This window comes from Kogia breviceps, chromosome 2 (genome assembly GCF_026419965.1).
Source record: "Kogia breviceps isolate mKogBre1 chromosome 2, mKogBre1 haplotype 1, whole genome shotgun sequence".
Taxonomy (NCBI): domain Eukaryota; kingdom Metazoa; phylum Chordata; class Mammalia; order Artiodactyla; family Physeteridae; genus Kogia; species Kogia breviceps.
Genome location: NC_081311.1, coordinates 103655085 through 103673060, shown reverse-complemented (window position 1 = coordinate 103673060; position 17976 = coordinate 103655085). Strand labels below are relative to the sequence as shown.

General features: G+C 56.3%; 2 protein-coding genes across 2 annotated transcripts in view; both read left to right on the top strand.

Annotated features, from left to right (window-relative positions):
- Positions 1 to 5132, top strand: part of GLI2 (GLI family zinc finger 2) — a 240919-nt gene extending 235787 nt beyond the window's left edge. Inside the window, exon 14 of the mRNA XM_059054909.2 lies at positions 917 to 5132. Within this exon, the coding sequence (XP_058910892.1) occupies positions 917 to 3351 (2435 nt within the window). The 3' untranslated portion in view covers positions 3352 to 5132. The remainder of the gene's footprint in view (positions 1 to 916) is intronic.
- An 11751-nt stretch (positions 5133 to 16883) lies between these two features.
- LOC136793370 (uncharacterized) lies at positions 16884 to 17503 on the top strand. Its single transcript, XM_067023108.1, has 2 exons — positions 16884 to 17267; positions 17375 to 17503. The coding sequence occupies exons 1-2, from the start codon at positions 16884 to 16886 to the stop codon at positions 17501 to 17503; spliced, it is 513 nt and encodes a 170-aa protein (XP_066879209.1).
- The last annotated feature ends 473 nt before the right edge of the window (positions 17504 to 17976 follow it).

The window sequence follows — 17976 nt, the reverse complement described above, 5'->3', positions numbered from 1 at the left end:
GGCCAGGTTCTGAGGTGGAAGACGTCTTCCCCAGGTGTTTATTGAGGTGCCTGCATGCCAGGCTGCACGCCAGGCGCCAGACGCCTCGGGGCATTGAGCCCCCAGACTGCCCTCCAGGGCCCAGCGTGCACCGTGGCACTGAGTTATTAAGAGGAGACCCTGAGAGGCACCACCCTGCTCCTCCTTGAAGAGGGGACTCGTTGCCCCAGCTGTCGAGGGAACCGCCAGCAGGTGGCCTTCAACTCCCCGCCTCCTCCAGAGATTGCCTGGGGTGCTGACAGCTGCCTCACCCAAGGTCACCCCTCCCGGCGTGGCCCACATCCAGGGATAGATCTCTGCAGGGGTGTAGAGGCCGCTCAAGGCCCAGGGCTGCCCGTGAGATGAGCCGCGGCTGGCGGTGGGCCTGCGTGGCAGCTGTCTTCTCCTTAACCGCTCTGCTGCCTCTCCGCGCCACCACGCCGCGGCCGTGGGGTCAGGACGCTCCCTCTAAACAGCCTGCTGGGTAAACTCAGTGCCGGGGGAGCCCGCCTGGCAACACCCATCCGTAGATGGTGGGGATGCAGGGAGGCTGTGGCCAGGGCCCTCCTGGGCTCTTGGGGGTAACCCGGTGCCGTGGAGAGGTGGTACATCCCCCCGCGACAGCTGGAGAAACTGAGCATGGGACCAAATGAGAACGCAGGGCCAGCCGGGCAGGGCTAGATTGGGATCGGTCTTCTAACTTCCACTAGCCGCCCCGGCAGTGAGTGCCACCGTTTGCTAACTGTCCCTTCCTTTCTTCCTCTGGTTGAGAAATAACTGGCTGGGTGCCAGGCCCCGTTCCAGGGCTCTAGGCCCGGCAGGCTCAGCACGACCCAAGCGGGCAGAGCCCCGCCCCTCGTCCCCAGTCCCCGGCACTGACCCCGCCCCCCTCCCGCAGGCTCCGTGCTGGAAAACTTCAGAGGCGGCGGCGGGCCGGCGGGGCTGCAGCCCAACCCGCGGCCGTCCGAGCTGTCCCCCGGTGAGGTGACCGTGCTGAGCCGCCTGCATGAGCGCCGCGACAGCTCCACCAGCACGGTCAGCTCGGCCTACACCGTGAGCCGCCGCTCCTCGGGCATCTCCCCCTACTTCTCCAGCCGCCGCTCCAGCGAGGCCTCTCCCCTGGGCGCCGGCCGCGCGCACCCCGCCAGCTCCGCCGACTCCTATGACCCCATCTCCACCGACGCGTCGCGGCGCTCCAGCGAGGCCAGCCAGTATGGCGGCAGCGGTGGCGGCGGCCCCGGGCTGCTGCAGCTCACGCCCGCCCAGCAGTACAGCCTGCGGGCCAAGTACGCGGCGGCCACGGGTGGGCCGCCCCCCACCCCACTGCCCGGCCTGGAGTGCGCTAGCCTGCGGACCCGGCTGGCGCTCCCGGCTGCGCCCGAGCTCACGCTGCCCGCCACCTGCCCGCGCCCGATCGGGCCTCGGCGGGGCAGCGACGGGCCGCACTACGGGCCGGCGGGGCCGGCGCCCTCCTTCCCCCGCGAGGCGCCGGGCGGTGGCGTGCGGAGGGCCAGCGATCCCGGGAGGCGACCCGACGCCCAGGCGCCCCCGCGGGTGCAGCGCTTCCACAGCGCCCACGACGTGACCCCGGCCGCTCTGCCACCGCCCTGCGCCCAGGGCCGAGGCCTCCGTCTGCAGAGCCACGTGAGCGCCGACGGCGGCCCGGCCCGCGGCCCCTACTCGCCCCGGCCGCCCAGTATCAGCGAGAACGCAGTGATGGAGGCCTTGGCGGCGGGGGCGGACGGCGCGGGCCCCGAGGCCACCCTCGGGCTGCCGGAGGACGACCTTGTGCTGCCCGACGACGTTGTGCAGTACATCAGGGCGCGTGCCGGTGGCACCCTGGAGGAGAGCGCCCCGAAGGCATACCCCCCGGAGAGCACCTGCTTCTCCGAGAACCCCAAACTGCCCAGCCCCGGGCTGCACGGCCGGCGCACGATAGCGGCCGCAGACTCCAACGTGGGCCCCTCTGCCCCTGTGCCGGGAGGCTGCCCACTGGGTTACGGGGCCCCCTCCAGCCTGAACAAAAGCAGCATGCCCGTGCAGTGGAACGAGGTGAGCTCGGGCACCGTGGACGCCCTGGCCAGCCAGGGGAAGCCTGCGCCCTTCCCACAGGGCCACCTGGCGGTGGTGCCGCAGAAGCCAGCCTTCAGCCAGTACCCCAGTTATAGCCAGCAGGGCCTGCAGCTGAGCCCCGGGGTGCTGGACGGCTCGCAGCCACACCTGCAGGCCTGCGCTGGAGCGCCCCCCGCGCCCCGGGTAAACTACACGCAGCAGCAGCTGCAGCTGCGGCAGCAAGGGCCGGGTGGCCAGTGTTCCCGCATGGCGGCTGCTCTGAGCAGCCGCCCCGGCTACGGCCAAGCCCATCCCCAGCTGAGCCCCCTGGCTGGGGCCCCGCACCAGTTCTCCCGGTCCTGCAGCAACATGGCGGCCAAGCCAGGCCCCCTGGGGCTCCCCCAGCAGATGGAAGTTGCCCCTGACCCCGCCATGACGGGCAGCAGCCCCAGGGAACTTGGCATCGTCCCCGGCTCCAGCCTGGCTAGGATGCCACCGCCTCCCCTAGCCCAGAGCTACCCACAGCAGAGCCACCACCTGGCCGCAGCCATGAGCCAGGAGGGCTACCGCCAAGGCCCCGGCCCTGGGCCTTCCCACCAGCCTGGCTTCATGGGGCCTCAGCAGGGCCCGACGGGGGCGGCAGGATCGAGCTTCGGCCTGGTGCAACCCCGGCCACCCGCAGAGCCCGGCCCTGCTGGCCGCCACCGTGGGGTGCGTGCAGGGCAGCAGCTGGCCTACGCCAGGGCTGCAGGCCACGCCATGGCTGCCCTGTCGGCCGACCAGGAGATGGCAGAGTCTGTGCCCAAGGGGACAATGGGCAGCGTGTTGGCCCTGACTCCCCAGGCACCCCCCCGGGATGCGGCTGGGGCCCAGGACCGCAGCACGCTTTACTATTACGGCCAGATCCACATGTACGAGCAGAACGGAGGCCTGGAGAGCCAGGGCCAGGCCATGCGGCCCCCGCCTCCGCAGCCCCAGGCCTTGCCCTCGCCAGGGCTCAGCCAGGTGTCCAGCACTGTGGACTGCCAGCTACTCGAGGCCCCCCAGATTGATTTTGATGCCATCATGGATGACGGCGATCACTCCAGCTTGCTCTCGGGGGCCCTGAGCCCCAGTCTCCTGCACGGCTTCTCCCAGAGCTCCTCCCGCCTCACCACCCCGCGCAGCTCCCTGACCCTGCCCTCCGTCCCCACGGGCTTCAGCAACATGGCCGTGGGGGACATGAGCTCCATGCTCACCAGCCTGGCCGAGGAGAGCAAGTTCCTCAACATGATGACCTAAGGCCCCGGCCCCCGGCACTGTGCGGACCCCGAGGGACCAGCGCTTCCCGGAGCACAGGGCTTTCGTCCATTTCATCTTTTTTCCCCCAAAAAGTATTAAAGAGGTCTGAGGGAGTTTGGCCAGTGGCTGGTTCAGACCACAGAGGCTTTAACGGCAGGTTTACGTGTGTCCTGTCTGGTCTTCTGTTCGATTATCTTTCGGAACTCTGAAAAAAAGTCTCGGCAGAAGAGGCGAGGCAGGAATGCAAAACTCGTTTACACGGCGCTTCGCAGCCTTTGGTGTTTATAGGACCGCTCTGTCCTGGCTTTGTCACCTCTGTCATCTGGCTAATGAGGGATTGCGTTGACCCAGGGCTTTCCAAGCACGCGCGTGGAAAGAGGCGAGAGGAACCACATTTGGGTTTGAAGCTGAAAGCCATGCTGGGTATTCTAATCCAGGAAGATAGGTTTCTTGTGCCAGTGCCTGCAAAGTAAAGGAATTCATGGCCCCCGGAATTCTTCTGTGAAGCTTACTTCTGGAGGCCTCGAACATCCCTTGCCATGGAGTGGGAAAAAGTTTTTTGTTTACCTGGATGATTTGGAAGCACATTCTGATGCCGGGTTGGGTAGAGCAGGCATCTGTACCCCGCAAAGCAAAGTTTACAGCTGGCCGACTGTCCAAGTGTGTGTGGATGAATAAAGTATGGCAGCATCGCCCCCCCAAAAAAGAAAGAGAACAGTGTAATACTCAGGGCAAGCCCGGAAGCTACCCTGGCCTCTCCAGACCGTGTTTACAGTGTTCACATGTGTAGAATGTAGCCCTTCCTGAAAAGAACACATTTCTAAATACCTCGGGGCTGCCGGAGCTGCTGTGGGTTAAGGATGGCCAAGGTGAGCTGAAGCGTGGGGCCTGGGTAAAGCGGGCGCACCAGGGCCCCAGCTTCAGGCTGCCCTGGAGGTCTCCCAGTAGGACGAGGAAGTCGCCTGTTTCTCCGATGCACTACGCAGCACCCACTTGACCGTGGATAAACCCCAGGGCCTGACAGCAACCTCCACCCAAGTTCCTCCAGGCCGTGCTGTCCGCTCGCCAGCAGCCCAGTGACCAATGCCCCAGCTACAGCATGCAGTTGTGGTGGTATCTTCTGGACTCCCTTCCTGCCGCCCTCCTGTTCGTTTCACAGAGAGCGATGGCGTGCGTGGTGTTTTCGGTGGGGGTGGGAGGGTGAAGGGGCTGATTCTTGGGACTCTGAGGGACCGTCGCTGAATTCTCCTCTTTAGCGTTGGCCAGGCCCCACCTGGAAGTGGAAGTTGGAACTGGCGTCATTAGACATTGTCCCCGAACACACAGTAGGGCAAATAGGTGCATCCTCCCCGCCACGCACATGTACAAACACCGCACACCTTTCCCATGTTGAATTCGGGGCCACCTTGCCAACTCCGCCTGCACTGCTATGAGCTTGGAGCCGACTATGACCCTGACTTCAACCGGGGCCGGGCCGAGACCTCACCTAGGCGTCTACGTCCCAGAGCAGCAGCAAGTGCTTTGTCAGGGTCCAGAGACAAAGCCAGCTTCGAACGACAGCCCTGGGACACCGCCCAGGCTCCGGGCTCAGTGTGGTGCACGGTCTTTCCCCGCGCTAGGATTTCACTGGCGCACGGAAGGCAGCATCCCTGAAAATACTGTAGGCGAGTCATCTGGTCAGATTTATACGCCCCAAACATTTTTAGCTTTTTCTACATGCGATGAATTGAGATGACATACTCAACTTGTAAATAAGTCTTTTTGTACATTAAAAAAGTAATTTTTTCATAATTTATTGGGTCTGTCTGCTTCCTCCATGACAGTAGTTAATGAAAACCTGGGCCATAAATTCGGTGCATTTGAATGGAAACGAGGCTGTATTTTTTTCCTCAGCAGCGTCAAAGTTGACTATCCCGCCTTGGCCGGGAAATGTTTAAAGCTGGGACTTATACTGCCTGTTTGTTTGTTGTCTGGGGCGCGGGGTTGGGGGGGGTTTGACGCGGTACAGGGGATGTCTGGCTGCCCTTTCAGCCCGCTGGACGGAACGTCTGGGTTGGTTTGCTGACTGGTTGTTTACACGAGGTGCAGCTGTGGTCCCAAGCACTCCCCGTGTGGGAAGCCCCCTTTGGACAGGCAGTTGGTTGAGTCGTGGGGAGAGGAGATCAGGCGGCCCCCTGTGCTCTGGTGCAAAAGCAGAGTTAGAGGGGTCAGGTGTAGCACCCAGATACCCAGCAAGCAGCCTGGGGCGAGGGGTCCGGTGAGGACCTGCCATGTGCAGGGCTCTGAGCCCTGGGTGGGGGGTGGGCAGCCCCGGCAGGTGGACAGGGGGACCCAGGTCTGGAGAGCCAGCAGGCCTCCATCGACAGCGATTGGGCTACTGCTCTGAGCGTCAGGGGGCCTGGGGATGAATTCTGGAGCTGGGAGGGGAGGGCGCAGGGCTGGGTTGCCAGGGGTAGGAGGCACCTTCTGTAGGGCCAGGGATGCTGGGCCTCTGCGCTCCCGGCCCAGGCCCCTTAGCGCACTGCGCTCCAGGAGAGAAACCTTGGCACCCAACTCGGAGAGGCAGGAAAAGCCAAAACCGCGTGCGGCACATTCAGCCCGAAACTATTTTTGTGGATGTCATGCATGCACGGAAGAAGCCTTCTCTGGTAGTAAGTGTAGGGACCCCCCCCGCCTCCCGCCCCCCCCCCCCCACCGCCACCGAGGGAAACAGAATTCAAAGGTTTCCTTTCTGGGAGCATCCCAGAGTCTTCACCGTGCATTAGGGGACCCTTCACGTCTGTGGCCGCCTCTTCCTGGTGGAAAGAGCACAGCTGCCTCCCAGCCCCGGGGAGCCCCTCTCTTTGCGGGGGTACTTACTTAGCTGATTGCACGCTCCGGAGGAGGAACTGAGAGTGCCTGGCTGGGCCCTTTCCTCTGCCTCTCTTCTCCCAGCCCGTCCTCAGGCTTCACATCTCCCCTGCTTCTGAACGTGCTAAGTCCCCAGAAGCAGCTGTGCCCTGCTCTGGGGCCGGGGGAGGCCAGGATGTTCGGTGCTGCCTGAGACTGGATGGGCCACGGTATTAAGAAGCCCGTCGAGGCCACTCACCTCAGCCCCGCGCTCTGTGTCACTTAACCAAACAGCATCCGTCTGGCTGAGGAATCTGGTCCACTGGGGTTTGACTGACCCCGGCTGCGCCGGGCGGGGCAGCTCGGCTGGGAGCAGCTCCTGCAGCAACTGTACTCCACCCTGCAACACGTGCGCCCGCTCGACTCCCCCGAACGCGGCTGGTTTTGATACTCGATTCCAGTCCACCCTGTGCGTCAGAGCCACACCTGTAATTCCTTGGGCGACGTGCCCCTCTCTACGCTGATTACTGACACCCCGCATCAGGCTGTGTCTAGGCACCCGCATAGTCACGGAAGGGGTACTCAAGGGTCACCTTATTGCTTTCAAGGAGCACAAGGCCAAGGGCCTTAAATCGAGAGCATACCCTGGGCGTCGTCTCTGCGCTGAGGCCATGTCTCAGCGGCGCTGCCCTGGGCTGGGCCTCCGCACCCCAGGCCGGAGCTGCACCTGAAGATCTTTGAGCGGGAGGAGACACAGGAAATGAGGAGCCATTCCATCTTCTAAGTTCCGCCTCACACTGGCCGCTTCCTTTCTTAGCTCATCTCTCACTTTGGGTACCTCATCAGTTACAGCTCAGAGAAGCTGCTGTTTGTGATATTCTGCCTGGAAGCCAGCCTGCCGGATGGCACGAATTCAGAGAAACGTTTTCTCCCTCCCCAAAGACCCTAGGCAGTCATTTTACCGACTATTTCTTCACCACGTCACCCAGGTCACCATTTTTCTTGTCACGTTTCCAGCCTCCTCTAAATGTCCTCCCTGCCCGGTTCCAAAACTATGCTCCGTATTTCAGGACTCGTGACAAGCAGCCTCCCATTCTGGGTACCAAGTTCTGAACAAGCGGCAGTAATGCTATCGAATGAAACCCACCAAAGTCCTGAAACATAAAACAGCCAGCATTCACTTAGTTCAGGAGTCTGCAAGCCGGCTGAGGGTGTTGGCCTGGGTGGGCAGCTGAAGCAGCTCCGCTCTGCTCCCGGGCCTTCTCCCCTGGACCCAGAGCATCATGTGGACATCATGTTGACGGCATAGGCTCAAAAGCGCAAGTGAAGATACAGGAGGCCGCTTAAGACCTGGGCTTGGAACGGGAGGCAGGTCACAGAACTGCGCCGCAAATCAGCAGGAGAGGGAAATGCACGCCTCCTGTAGAATTATCGCGGGTCGGTATCCGAACAGTAATCCAGCCTCCCGCATCAGACCAGCTTTGATCATAATAAGACCGAATTGTAGCCTCCGTCTCTCTCCTGACTCTGTATCTCAGTTAGCTCTAAATCCCAAAGGGAGGAGAGCGGGGTCATTCACTGTGGCCCGGTAACCGAGGGCGTGCTGAAGTCAGCTTCTGAGCCGATAACACACATCTCTTCCCAACTCTGTATTCAGAGAGTTCACAGTGATCACTGACACTGGCCGTGGAGGGAGAATTCGTACCACGGGAATCAGCAAACACGACCCACCGGGGCTTCCTGCCTTCAACCGCAGAGAGCTGATTGTTAAACATTTGCACGTGCACCTGACAGCATGCTCAGGGCCTGTGAGTGGCTGGCAGCCTGATACGTGCAGAGGTCTCTTCTAAGTTTCTACGTCCCCAAACCCGTTTTGTGGGCGAACTTTTGAGTCCAGAGTGCCATGGGCTTTCAAACGTTAAAAGTCATGCAATCTATCTTATAATATTGCTTATATGTGGAATCTAGAAAAATGGTACAGACGAGCTTGTTTGCAAGGCAGAAGTAGAGCCGCAGATGTAGAGAACAAACTTACGGATACCAAAAGAGGAAGGGGGGGTGTGATGAACTGTGAGATGGAGACTGACGTCTATTCACTACTATGTATAAAACAGAGAACTAAGAGAACCTGCCGTCCAGCACAGCGAGCTCTACTCAGTGCTCTGCGGTGACCTACACAGGAAGGAGAGCTAAGAACGAGGGGATATACCTGTACCTATAGCTGATTCACTCTTCTGCAAAGCAGAAACTAACACAACATCGTAAAGCAACTCTACCCCAATTTGAAAAAAGAAAAGGTCATGCAATCTGTTGTTCAGAGGAAATTGACTCCCTGAGGTCAACGACACCGATGAGAGTGGAGCTGACCCGCTGGTGGCAGAGCAGGAGACCGGAGCCCACACCCCCACCCCCGGTCGCCCCGCCAACCAGAGCAACACACACACGTGCCCACAGGGTGGAGTTTGCAAACCAAACCTCTAGTTTGGCCCCGAATGAATTGAGGCCCAGAAAAACGAGCACGTTCTAAACCTAGGATTAGGGGTCCTGCTTCTAGAATCCCAGGAGCAAGCTGGCTACCCCAGCACCGATAGCACAGGCATGGCCCATAGGTACTATTCAGTCCTTTCCTTCTTTCTGGCTTTGATGGTCTGAGTGAGTCCTTTGGAGGAAAGAGCTGTGTCTGATCCAGCCCACGAGAACCCCTCAGTGGTTTGGATTAATTCTGCCGGGTTTAGTTCCAAATCCGGTGGTTCTGGAAAGCTTCATAGCGGTGGAGTGAACCAAACATTAAGAGATGGGTAGAAATTGGATCTTGTGAGCGGCCCTTGCAGAACGTATTTGAACGTGAGGCTATGTCCTCGGTCTACAAAGAATTCTGAACAGAGACCTGGAGCTGTAGGAACCTTGAGGTGTCCTTAAGAGGTATTGGGGTTTGTTTCTTAAATGGATTGGGGATTAGGGGAAGGGAAGAAGAAACCTGTGACCGGCTGGGAGCCCGAGGTTTCTGGGCCAGAGTCTCACCGTAGAACTAGTAGCTGTCTTGTGACTGTGAGCTGAGGGTCTCTGATGGGCCCTTCCAACTCAGAAATGCACTCCACTGGACTGCCTTGGTTCCAGGAAATCCATTACTGAAGCGTGTTTCCTCTGGGTGCAAGCATTGAAGTCCGCTGAAAAAGACGCCGTGCTTACCCAGTTCATTGAGACGATGAAGGAATGCATGGAGGGGCCCATGGCAACAGTCTGAGCCCTCGTCAACTGCTTCCTGAGCCACCCGGGCATTGCTTGCAGCTGGGTAGGCGTGCAAGGCCTGCCACCTGGGGGCAAGCTGCTCTTCACGCAGGGGACCCGCGTTCGCTCGTTCGTTCAAGTTCAATGTTCCATTTTCTTCCTTTCTGCTTTTAGAGCAGAGCTGCTGACAGTGAATTCTCTTCGTGTCCCGTCATCTGAGAGCATCTCTTTTACCCCTCCCCCCCTCCTCCCCCTCCACCGTCTTCTTCTTCCCCTTCCTCTTCTTTTTCCTCTTCCCCCTTTCCCTCTCTTCCTTCCTTCCTCCCTTCCTTCCTTTCTTCCCCACCCCTCAGCGGGTGAACATGAGCGAGAACGCGTGTATGAGACCAACGTGTGACTGGGTCACTACAGGCAGGGCGATGGGTGTGATGACGTCACGCATGGGAAAGGTGTGAAGGGCCTGAGTCACGGGCCGGGAGGGGCCCCATAAAATCAGCATAGTTTGAATGAGAAATAAGACCCGATCCAGGTTGTGAAGATGAATAGGAAGTCGCCTGAGGGGATTGGAGACTTCTCATCAGAAACCATGGACGCCAGAGGTTACTGGAGTATTTTCTAAATGCTGAAGGAAAAGAGCTGTCAACACAGAACTCTGTATCCACGAAAATATCCTTCGGGGATGAAGGTAAAATAGACACGCTCAGATGAAGGAAAATGAAGAGAATTCACTGTTCATAGATCTGCTCTAAACCAGGAAGGAAATGATACCGGAAGAAAACAGCACATCAGGGAGGAGGGAAGAGGAATAGACATGGCATTTGGGTAAATGCAGTAGAGCATGCTGCCCTCCCGAGTCCTTTCAAATACATTTAACAGTTGAAGCAGAAAGTATATAACATTGTCTGGTGGGGCTTTCAATGTATGTCAATGTCATAAGACAAATGTGTCATAAAGGAGGCCAGGTGGTTAAGGGACTTAAGGGGCTAGATAACAACATTCCACTTGAAGTGGTAAAGTATCAATTGTGGGACACAGAAGAGTTCAGCGTGTATATTGTATTTCCTGATGTAATCGATAAACAAACAAACTGCAAAGTGATGTATGCAGGAACACAATAGGGAAATTGAAATGGAATGGTTCCGATAGCCCCAGAGATCTCAGGCAGGAACAGCAAAACAAAGACAACAAAGCATAAAATGGGGGTGCTAAGGCCAAATGTATCAACAATGACACAAAATAAAAGTTGTGTAAAAGCATCAATTAAAAGACAAAGAGTCAAGTTGGAACGCTCACCCTACCGGATTTTAAGGGAGACACAGATCAATGGACTGGAACAGGGCAGGGTCTACAAAATGCAGCCTGAAGACCAAAGCTGCCCCGAGGCCTGTTTTTGTATGACCTTGTGAGCTCAGAATAGTTTTTACATTTTTAAAGGGTCGTTTTTTCGAAAAAGCAGACAGGCCATCAGATCTCAAAATATTTACTATGTGGCCCTTCTCAGAAAATGTTTAACCAATCCTTGGAATAGAGAATCCAGAAATAGACCCACGCAAATATGACCAATTAATTTTTGACAGAGATGCAAAGAATTCCATGGAGAAAGGGTAATCTTTTCAACCAACGGTATTGGAACAGCTGGCTATCCATAGGCAAAAAAAAAACAAAACCCAGAGCCTTCATCTAAACCTCCTACAAAAATTACCTCAAAATAATTATACAACAATATGAAACCATAACACTTCTGGGAAAAAGATCTTTGGGACCTGAGTTTAGGCAAAGAGTCTTTATACACAACATGAAAAACACGACCCCATAAAAGAAAAAAACGGAGAAACTGGACTTCATCAAAATGAAAAAGGTGTTCTCGGCAAGAGACGCCGTTAAGAGAATGAAAGACAAGAGCCCCAGGCTGGGGGAAAATGGTTTTTTCATTGCATATCCTAAGAGCATTAGAGAGGTTTTTGCAAGGGCACAGCACGTGCTAAGACCTGCACGTTAGGGGAACTCCCTGGTGCCCAGTGGTTAGGACTTGGCGTTCTCACCGCCAGGGGCCTGGGTTCAATCCCTGGTTCGGGAACTAAGATCCCGCAAGCAGTGCGGCCACAACAAAAGACTTGAAGACCTGCATGTTGGAAACCTCGTCCAGCTTCAGGACGGGGAAGGGCTTAGCAGGATATACAAGGCAACACCAGGAGCCCAGGCACCGGGCAGTTAGAGGCAACCAGGGAGGGATGGATAAAGGTTGCAGGGGGACCCAAGGACTACGTAGGAGGCGAAATCCAGAGGACGCTGTGGAGGGTTCCACGTGAGGAGTGAGAGGCGGGGATGGTAGGAAGCAGTCCTGGGTGTCTGACTCACCTGCCCCTGAGAGGTGAGAACTGGGCGAGGGCCAGCGTGACGGGTGGGGACGGGGTGGGTCAGGGCGGGGAGGGGGCTCTGGGGGTTCAGATTTGCACATGCTGAGTTGGTGTGTTTTTGAGACATCCCAGAGAGAGCCCTGAGAGGTGTTAGGATTGATGGGTCTGGAGCTCCCAGGAGGGGTGGGGGGCCATGATGCCAGCTTGTGAGCCGACCACGTGAAGGAGGTTGAGATTACCTGGGACACCGTGGAGCCTCAGAGGGGAAGGGGCCCAAAGGGAGTCTCAGGAAACCCCAGCAATCAAGGGTCCAAACCAGGAGGCCGAGGCTGCCAGGAAGTCTAGAAGAAATGGCAAGAGAAGAACCAGAGCCGGGGATGGGGGAGGCGCCCCAGAAGGCCTGGAAGGAGTGTTTCCAAGGACGGAGGGGCGACCACAGCGGCGAGCGCCCCTGATCATCGCTAGGCTGGGCAGCCTTTCACTCACCCTGGGCCTTTGCTTTTCTCTCACATCTCAGAATCCTTTTGGCTCTAACTTCAGAGGATATCCACAATCTGTTCCCTTTTCACCACACCCGCCTGGGGCCCCTGGGCCGTGCTGGACTCCCCTAGTTCCAGCTCAGGAGAAATTCACCAGCCAGTTGCAAGACCCTATGATTCTGCCATGGAGGGAGCGTTTCACTGGGAAATGACTGGATCAGGGCTTTCTCTGCTCCCTCCGGAAGAGCCAATCGACCAGCACTCCGCTCTACTGCTGTATCCCCATCCTATCCCAAGCCTCCCTGCTGCTCTACCTGCTTCCTCCACTGTCTGCTACGGCCTATCTTCATCCTCCAGTTGGAGCATCCTTCCAGATCGTGTCAATTCTCTGCTTAGCACTGACTCTGAGCCCCTCTCCCACCCAGCCTGAGCACTACAGCCTGCAAGGCTCTCTCCACGACCTCGTTGTCTTCCCCGCCCCCCGCCCCATCATCACTCTCCTACACCCACCCTGGCCTCCTTGCTGTTCCACAGACACTGCTGGCACACTCTGCCTCAGGGCCTTTGCACTGGCTGTTCCCACTGCTGGGAATGTCCTTCCCCAGATACACACACGACTCGCACTTTCACGTCTTTGCTGTCCTGACCACCCTGTGTAAAATCATACACCTGCTCCATGCCTGTCTCTTTACCTGCTGTATTCTTCCCCTGAGGCACAAATGAGCTCACAGTGTAATTTATACTTGCCGAGTGAGATCATTGGCTCTGGGAGCAGGAGCTGTGGTGATATGCGAGCCGGGCAAGGAGACGGGGAGGTGGGGGAAGCAATGGGAGACAACTCTTTCAGGAAGGGTGCCAGCTGGACTTCCCTGGTAGTGCAGAGGTTGAGAGTCTGCCTGCCAATGCAGGGACATGGGTTCGTGCCCTGGTCCGGGAAGATCCCACATGCCGCGGAGTGGCTGGGCCCATGAGCCACGATGGCTGAGCCTGCACGTCCGGAGCCTGTGCTCCGCAACGGGAGAGGCCACAACAGTGAGAGACCTGCATACCGCAAAAAAAAAAAAGAATCCGCCTGCCAATGCAGGGGACACGGGTTCGAGCCCTGGCCCAGGAAGATCCCACATGCAACAGAGCCACTAAGCCTGCGAGCCAAAACTACTGAGCCCTCACGCCGCAATTACTGAAGCCCGTGCACCTAGAGCCCGTGCTCCGCAACAAGAGAAGCCACTGCAATGAGAAGCCCACGCACCGCAACGAAGAGTAGCCCCTGTTCGCTGCAACTAGAGAAAGCCCGCGCGCAGCAACAAAGACGAAATGCAGCCAAAAATAAATAAGTAAAGTAAAATTATTTTTTTAAAAAGAAGAAGTGTGCCAGCTAAGGGGAAAAGGAAAGGGAGAGCAAGAGCAGGGAAGGGACTATGTGATTTTTTTATGGGAGACTTAAGTGTGTTGGAGAGTTGCTGAGAGGCATCCAGCTGAAGGGAGAGGCCACTAGACAAGGAGGAGTGGGCCAGCTGGAGTGCGTGGTGGGGATCCAACTGGACGGCCGCAGGGCGGGAGGATTGGCCTCAGATGGCAGGAGGGCGATGTCTTTGTTGGAACAAGAGGGAAGGAAAGAGGAGGGCAGCGGGTGGAGGTGGGCTTGTAGGTTTGGCCCTGGGGAGAAAAAAAGAGCTTCTATTCTTCCCCAGGATGTAGGAGTTGAAGTGGTCCACTGGGAGACCAGTGATCACAGGCTCAAGAAAAGAGGAAAATGGGACTTCTCTCGTGGTCCAGTGGTTAAGACTCTGTGCTCCCAATGCAGGGAGCATGGGTTTGATCCCTGGACGGAGAACTAAGATCCCACATGCAGCATGGCCAAAAGAAAAAAAGAAAGGAAAAAAAAAAAGAAAAGAGGAGAGACTGTTTGGGATTGTTAGTCACTGGAGAGTGAGTTGTCCCTGAGGACACTTTGAGGGTGGTCACCAATTGATGGGGGGGACTGCCTGCCCCGGGGTGGGGGTGGGTCTTGTTCCAGCGGAGCAGTGTCACTCAGGGGTCTGGAGAGAGCAAGCTGGGGTCCCCGACACTGGCTCTGGCTGGGAAGATCTGACAATGGGGCGGTGTGCAGGGGGGTGGCAGCAGCGAGCCCTATGGAAACGAGGCCCCAGCCACACATCGTGGGCCATTGTGGCCAAAGAGCCAAAGACGTCACTTCCCTCCTACTTGGGCATTTGGATTCCAAGTGCCAGGTTGGGATCTGGGGACAAAGCCTTTTTCAGGGAACTGTGTCTCCCCTTGAAAGAAACTGCCCTGGGACCGGGGAGGCATGAGGGCTAACTGTGGTGCTTTACACCGTGGTGGGGAGGGTGAGGGGGACCCATTAGGCCTGCTGCCATTGCCCCTGCAGCTCAGCCAGCTGCTGGAGTGTGAAGTAACCCCCACCCTGTGCCCTCTATTGCCTCGGCTCTCTGGGAGTGCCACCAGGCCCTGCTTTACGAGCTGCCAGCAGGGCTTCTATGAGCAGACCCTCCGTCAATAAGGGCTGTGTTTTATATTATGGGCAGGACGATTTATGGGCCAACCAGCCCTCAGCGGACAACCATTTGGCCAGGGAGGAAAATGACCTAACACTTCAGAAATTTGGAAGCAGAAAACAGGGTGTGTGTGTGTGTGTGTGTGTGTGTGTGTGTTGCACGTGGAGCTACGTCTGTGTCTGCTCCACAGGATCTACCTGACTTACCAGGTATTGGCAAACAGGAACAGCTCCGTTAAAGATGTTGGTTATAAAAACGAAATGAAATGACTCATTTCCCTCTGGCCTTTGCATCACACACTAACTATGAGGTTTTGGGGGAGAGAGGCAGGTGACCAGAAGGTGCTCAGTTCCTGCCAAATCAACCTAGATTCCTTTCTCTCTCGGTAGGTCTGTCTTTCAACAGAGCATATCAGAAAATCTCCCATGGGAGCATTTGCCCTATTTTATTGAAATATCTGTTCAGGTCTGTCTTCCCACCAGACCGTAAGCCCCTAGAAAGCAGGGCTGTGTCTCACTGGACTTTGCATTCTTGGTTCTTTTAGTTGCATCTGGCCCAGAGCAGGCTCTGAAGTGGTCTACCAAGAGCCAACCCTCCCCGTTAGACAGTGAGCCTCTTGCCGGCAGGTGCCATGTCTGGGTCAGCTCAGGCCCTGACTCATAGGAGGCACCCAGGAATGTTATTGCACTGGGACGCGCTGAACAAGCCAGAGAACTATGGGTCAAATGATTGTCCATCCACTTATTGGGTTTGCCACTGGTGGACTGCCATCTCAGATGCTGCTGAGAATAAGAGTGGGGGGAGGGCTTCAGGGCTCTTCCCTCTTAATGTTTTTGCTGCCCCTTCCTCCTCCCACTGATCTGAGTGGCAGAGTGTCCCAGGCATAGTCCACATCCCTTTCCTATATTTTCTCTCCTCAGGTACGCTCACAAAATTTCAAGACTTTAAATACCGTCGATGTGCTAATGACTCAGATGCATACCTCACCCACTAGGCTCTAATATTTAGCTGCCTGTTTGATATTCCTTTGGAAGTCTCAAAGGCATCATCAACTGAATATTGCCCATCAATAAGTTTGGGCAGTATTCATGCCCAAACTTTCTTCTCCTCCAGGATGCCTCATCTCAGTAAACAACACCACCATTCACCAGTTGACTAAGGTGAAACCCAAGAGCCATTTGAGATGACGAACATTGTGTGTCAACTTGACTGGGCCAAGGGGTGCTCAGTTATTTGATTAAATATTAGTCTGGTTTATGTCTATGAGGTGTCTACAAGGATGTTTCTGGTTGAGATTAACATTTGAATTGGGAGCCTGAGTAAAGCATATTGCCCTTCCCAATGAGATGGGCTTTATCTCGTCAACTGAGGGTTTGAATAGAAAAAAAGGCACAGGAAGAGAGAAATGGCTCCCACAGCCTCTTTTCAAGCTGGGGCAATGGTCATCTTCTGCCTTTGGATTTGGACTTCAACTATACCTACACCATCAACTCCACTGTGTCTTCAGCTTGCACACCACAGATCTTGGGACTTCTTAGATGGATATAGATACAGAGATGGGGATGGAGGGGGAGATGGAGATAGAGATGGAGATGAAGGTGGAGGAGGAGATGGAGATGAGGTGGAGACAGACGTGGAGTTGGAGGTGGAGATGGAGTTGGAGGTGTAGATGGAAGTGTTGCTGGATGTGGTGATGGAGATGGAGATGGAGGTGGAGATGGAGAAGGAGGTGGCAGTGGAGATGGAGGTATAGGTGAGAAGGAGGTAGAGATGCACATCGTGATGGAGATGGACAAGGAGGTGGAGATGGAGATGGAGAAGGAGTTGGAGGTGGAGATGGAGAAGGAGGTGGAGGTGGTGATGGAGGTGGAGAAGGAGATGGATGTGGAGGTGGAGATTGAGAAAGAGGTGGAGGTGGAGGTGTAGATGGAGATGGAGGTGGTGATAGAGAAGGAGGTGGAGGTGGAGGTGTTGATGGAGATTGAGATGGAGATGGAGATGGTGGTGGAGAAGGAGGTGTAGGTGGAGATGGAGTTGGAGTTGGAGGTGGAGATGGAGGTGTAGGTGGAGATGGAGAAAATGGTGGAGGTATTGATGGAGGTGGAGATGGTGTGGAGGTAGAGATGGAGATGGAGGTAGAGATGGTGATGGAGGTGGAGATGGAGATGGAGAAGGAGGTGGAGGTGGAGATGGTGATGGAGATGGAGATGGAGGCGGAGGTTGAGATGGAGGTGGTGAAGGAGGTGGAGGTGGGGGTGGTGATGGAAATGGATATGGAGGTGGAGATGGAGAAGGAGGTGGAGCTGAAGATGGAGAAGAAGGTTGAGGTAGAGATGGAGGTGGAGGTGGACATGGTGATGGAGTTGGAGAAGGAGGTGGAAATGGACTTGGAGAAGGAGGTGGAGGTGGAGTTGGAGGAGTTGGAGGTGGAGATGGACATGGGGGTGGCGATGGAGGAGGAGGTGGAGGTGGAGATGGAGGTAGAGGTGGAGAAGGAGGTGGAGGTGGTGATGAGGGGGAGATGGAGATGGACATGGGGGTGGTGACGGAAAAGGAGGTGGAGATGGAGGAGGTGGAGATGGAGGTGGAGGTTGATATGGAGATGGAGTTGTAGGTGGAAATGGAGGAGGAGATGGAGGTGGAGTTGGAGAAGGAGGTGGAGGTGGAGGTGGAGAAGGAAGTGGAGGTGGAGATGGAGAAGGAGGTGGAGGTGGAGGTAGTGATGGAGATGGAGAAGGTGTAGGTCGAGATGGAAGTGGAGTTGGAGAAGGAGGTGGAGGTGGAGGTGGAGGTGGAGATGGCAGTGGAGAAGGAGGTGGAGATGGAGACAGAGGTGGAGGTGGAGGTGTTGATGGAGATGGAGATGGAGGTGGAGATTAAGATGGAGGTGGAGGTGGTGATGAGGTGGAGATGCAGATGGTGATGGAGGTGGAGATGGAGAAGGAGGTTGAGGTGGAGGCGGAGATGGAGAAGGAGGTGGAGATGGAGATGGAGATGGTGATGGAGGTGGAGGTGGAGGTGGAGATGGAGATGAAGATGGAGATGGAGAAGGAGAATGAGATGGAGTTGTAAGTGAGGATGGAATTGGAGATGGAAATATAATTTGTGTTTTTTCTCCTACATTTACTAATGGAATTCTACTGTAAGAAACAGCTGCCTCTTCCCTTCCATTTATGTATTTTTTTCTCTTTTATTTATATCAGTATAGACAGGTTA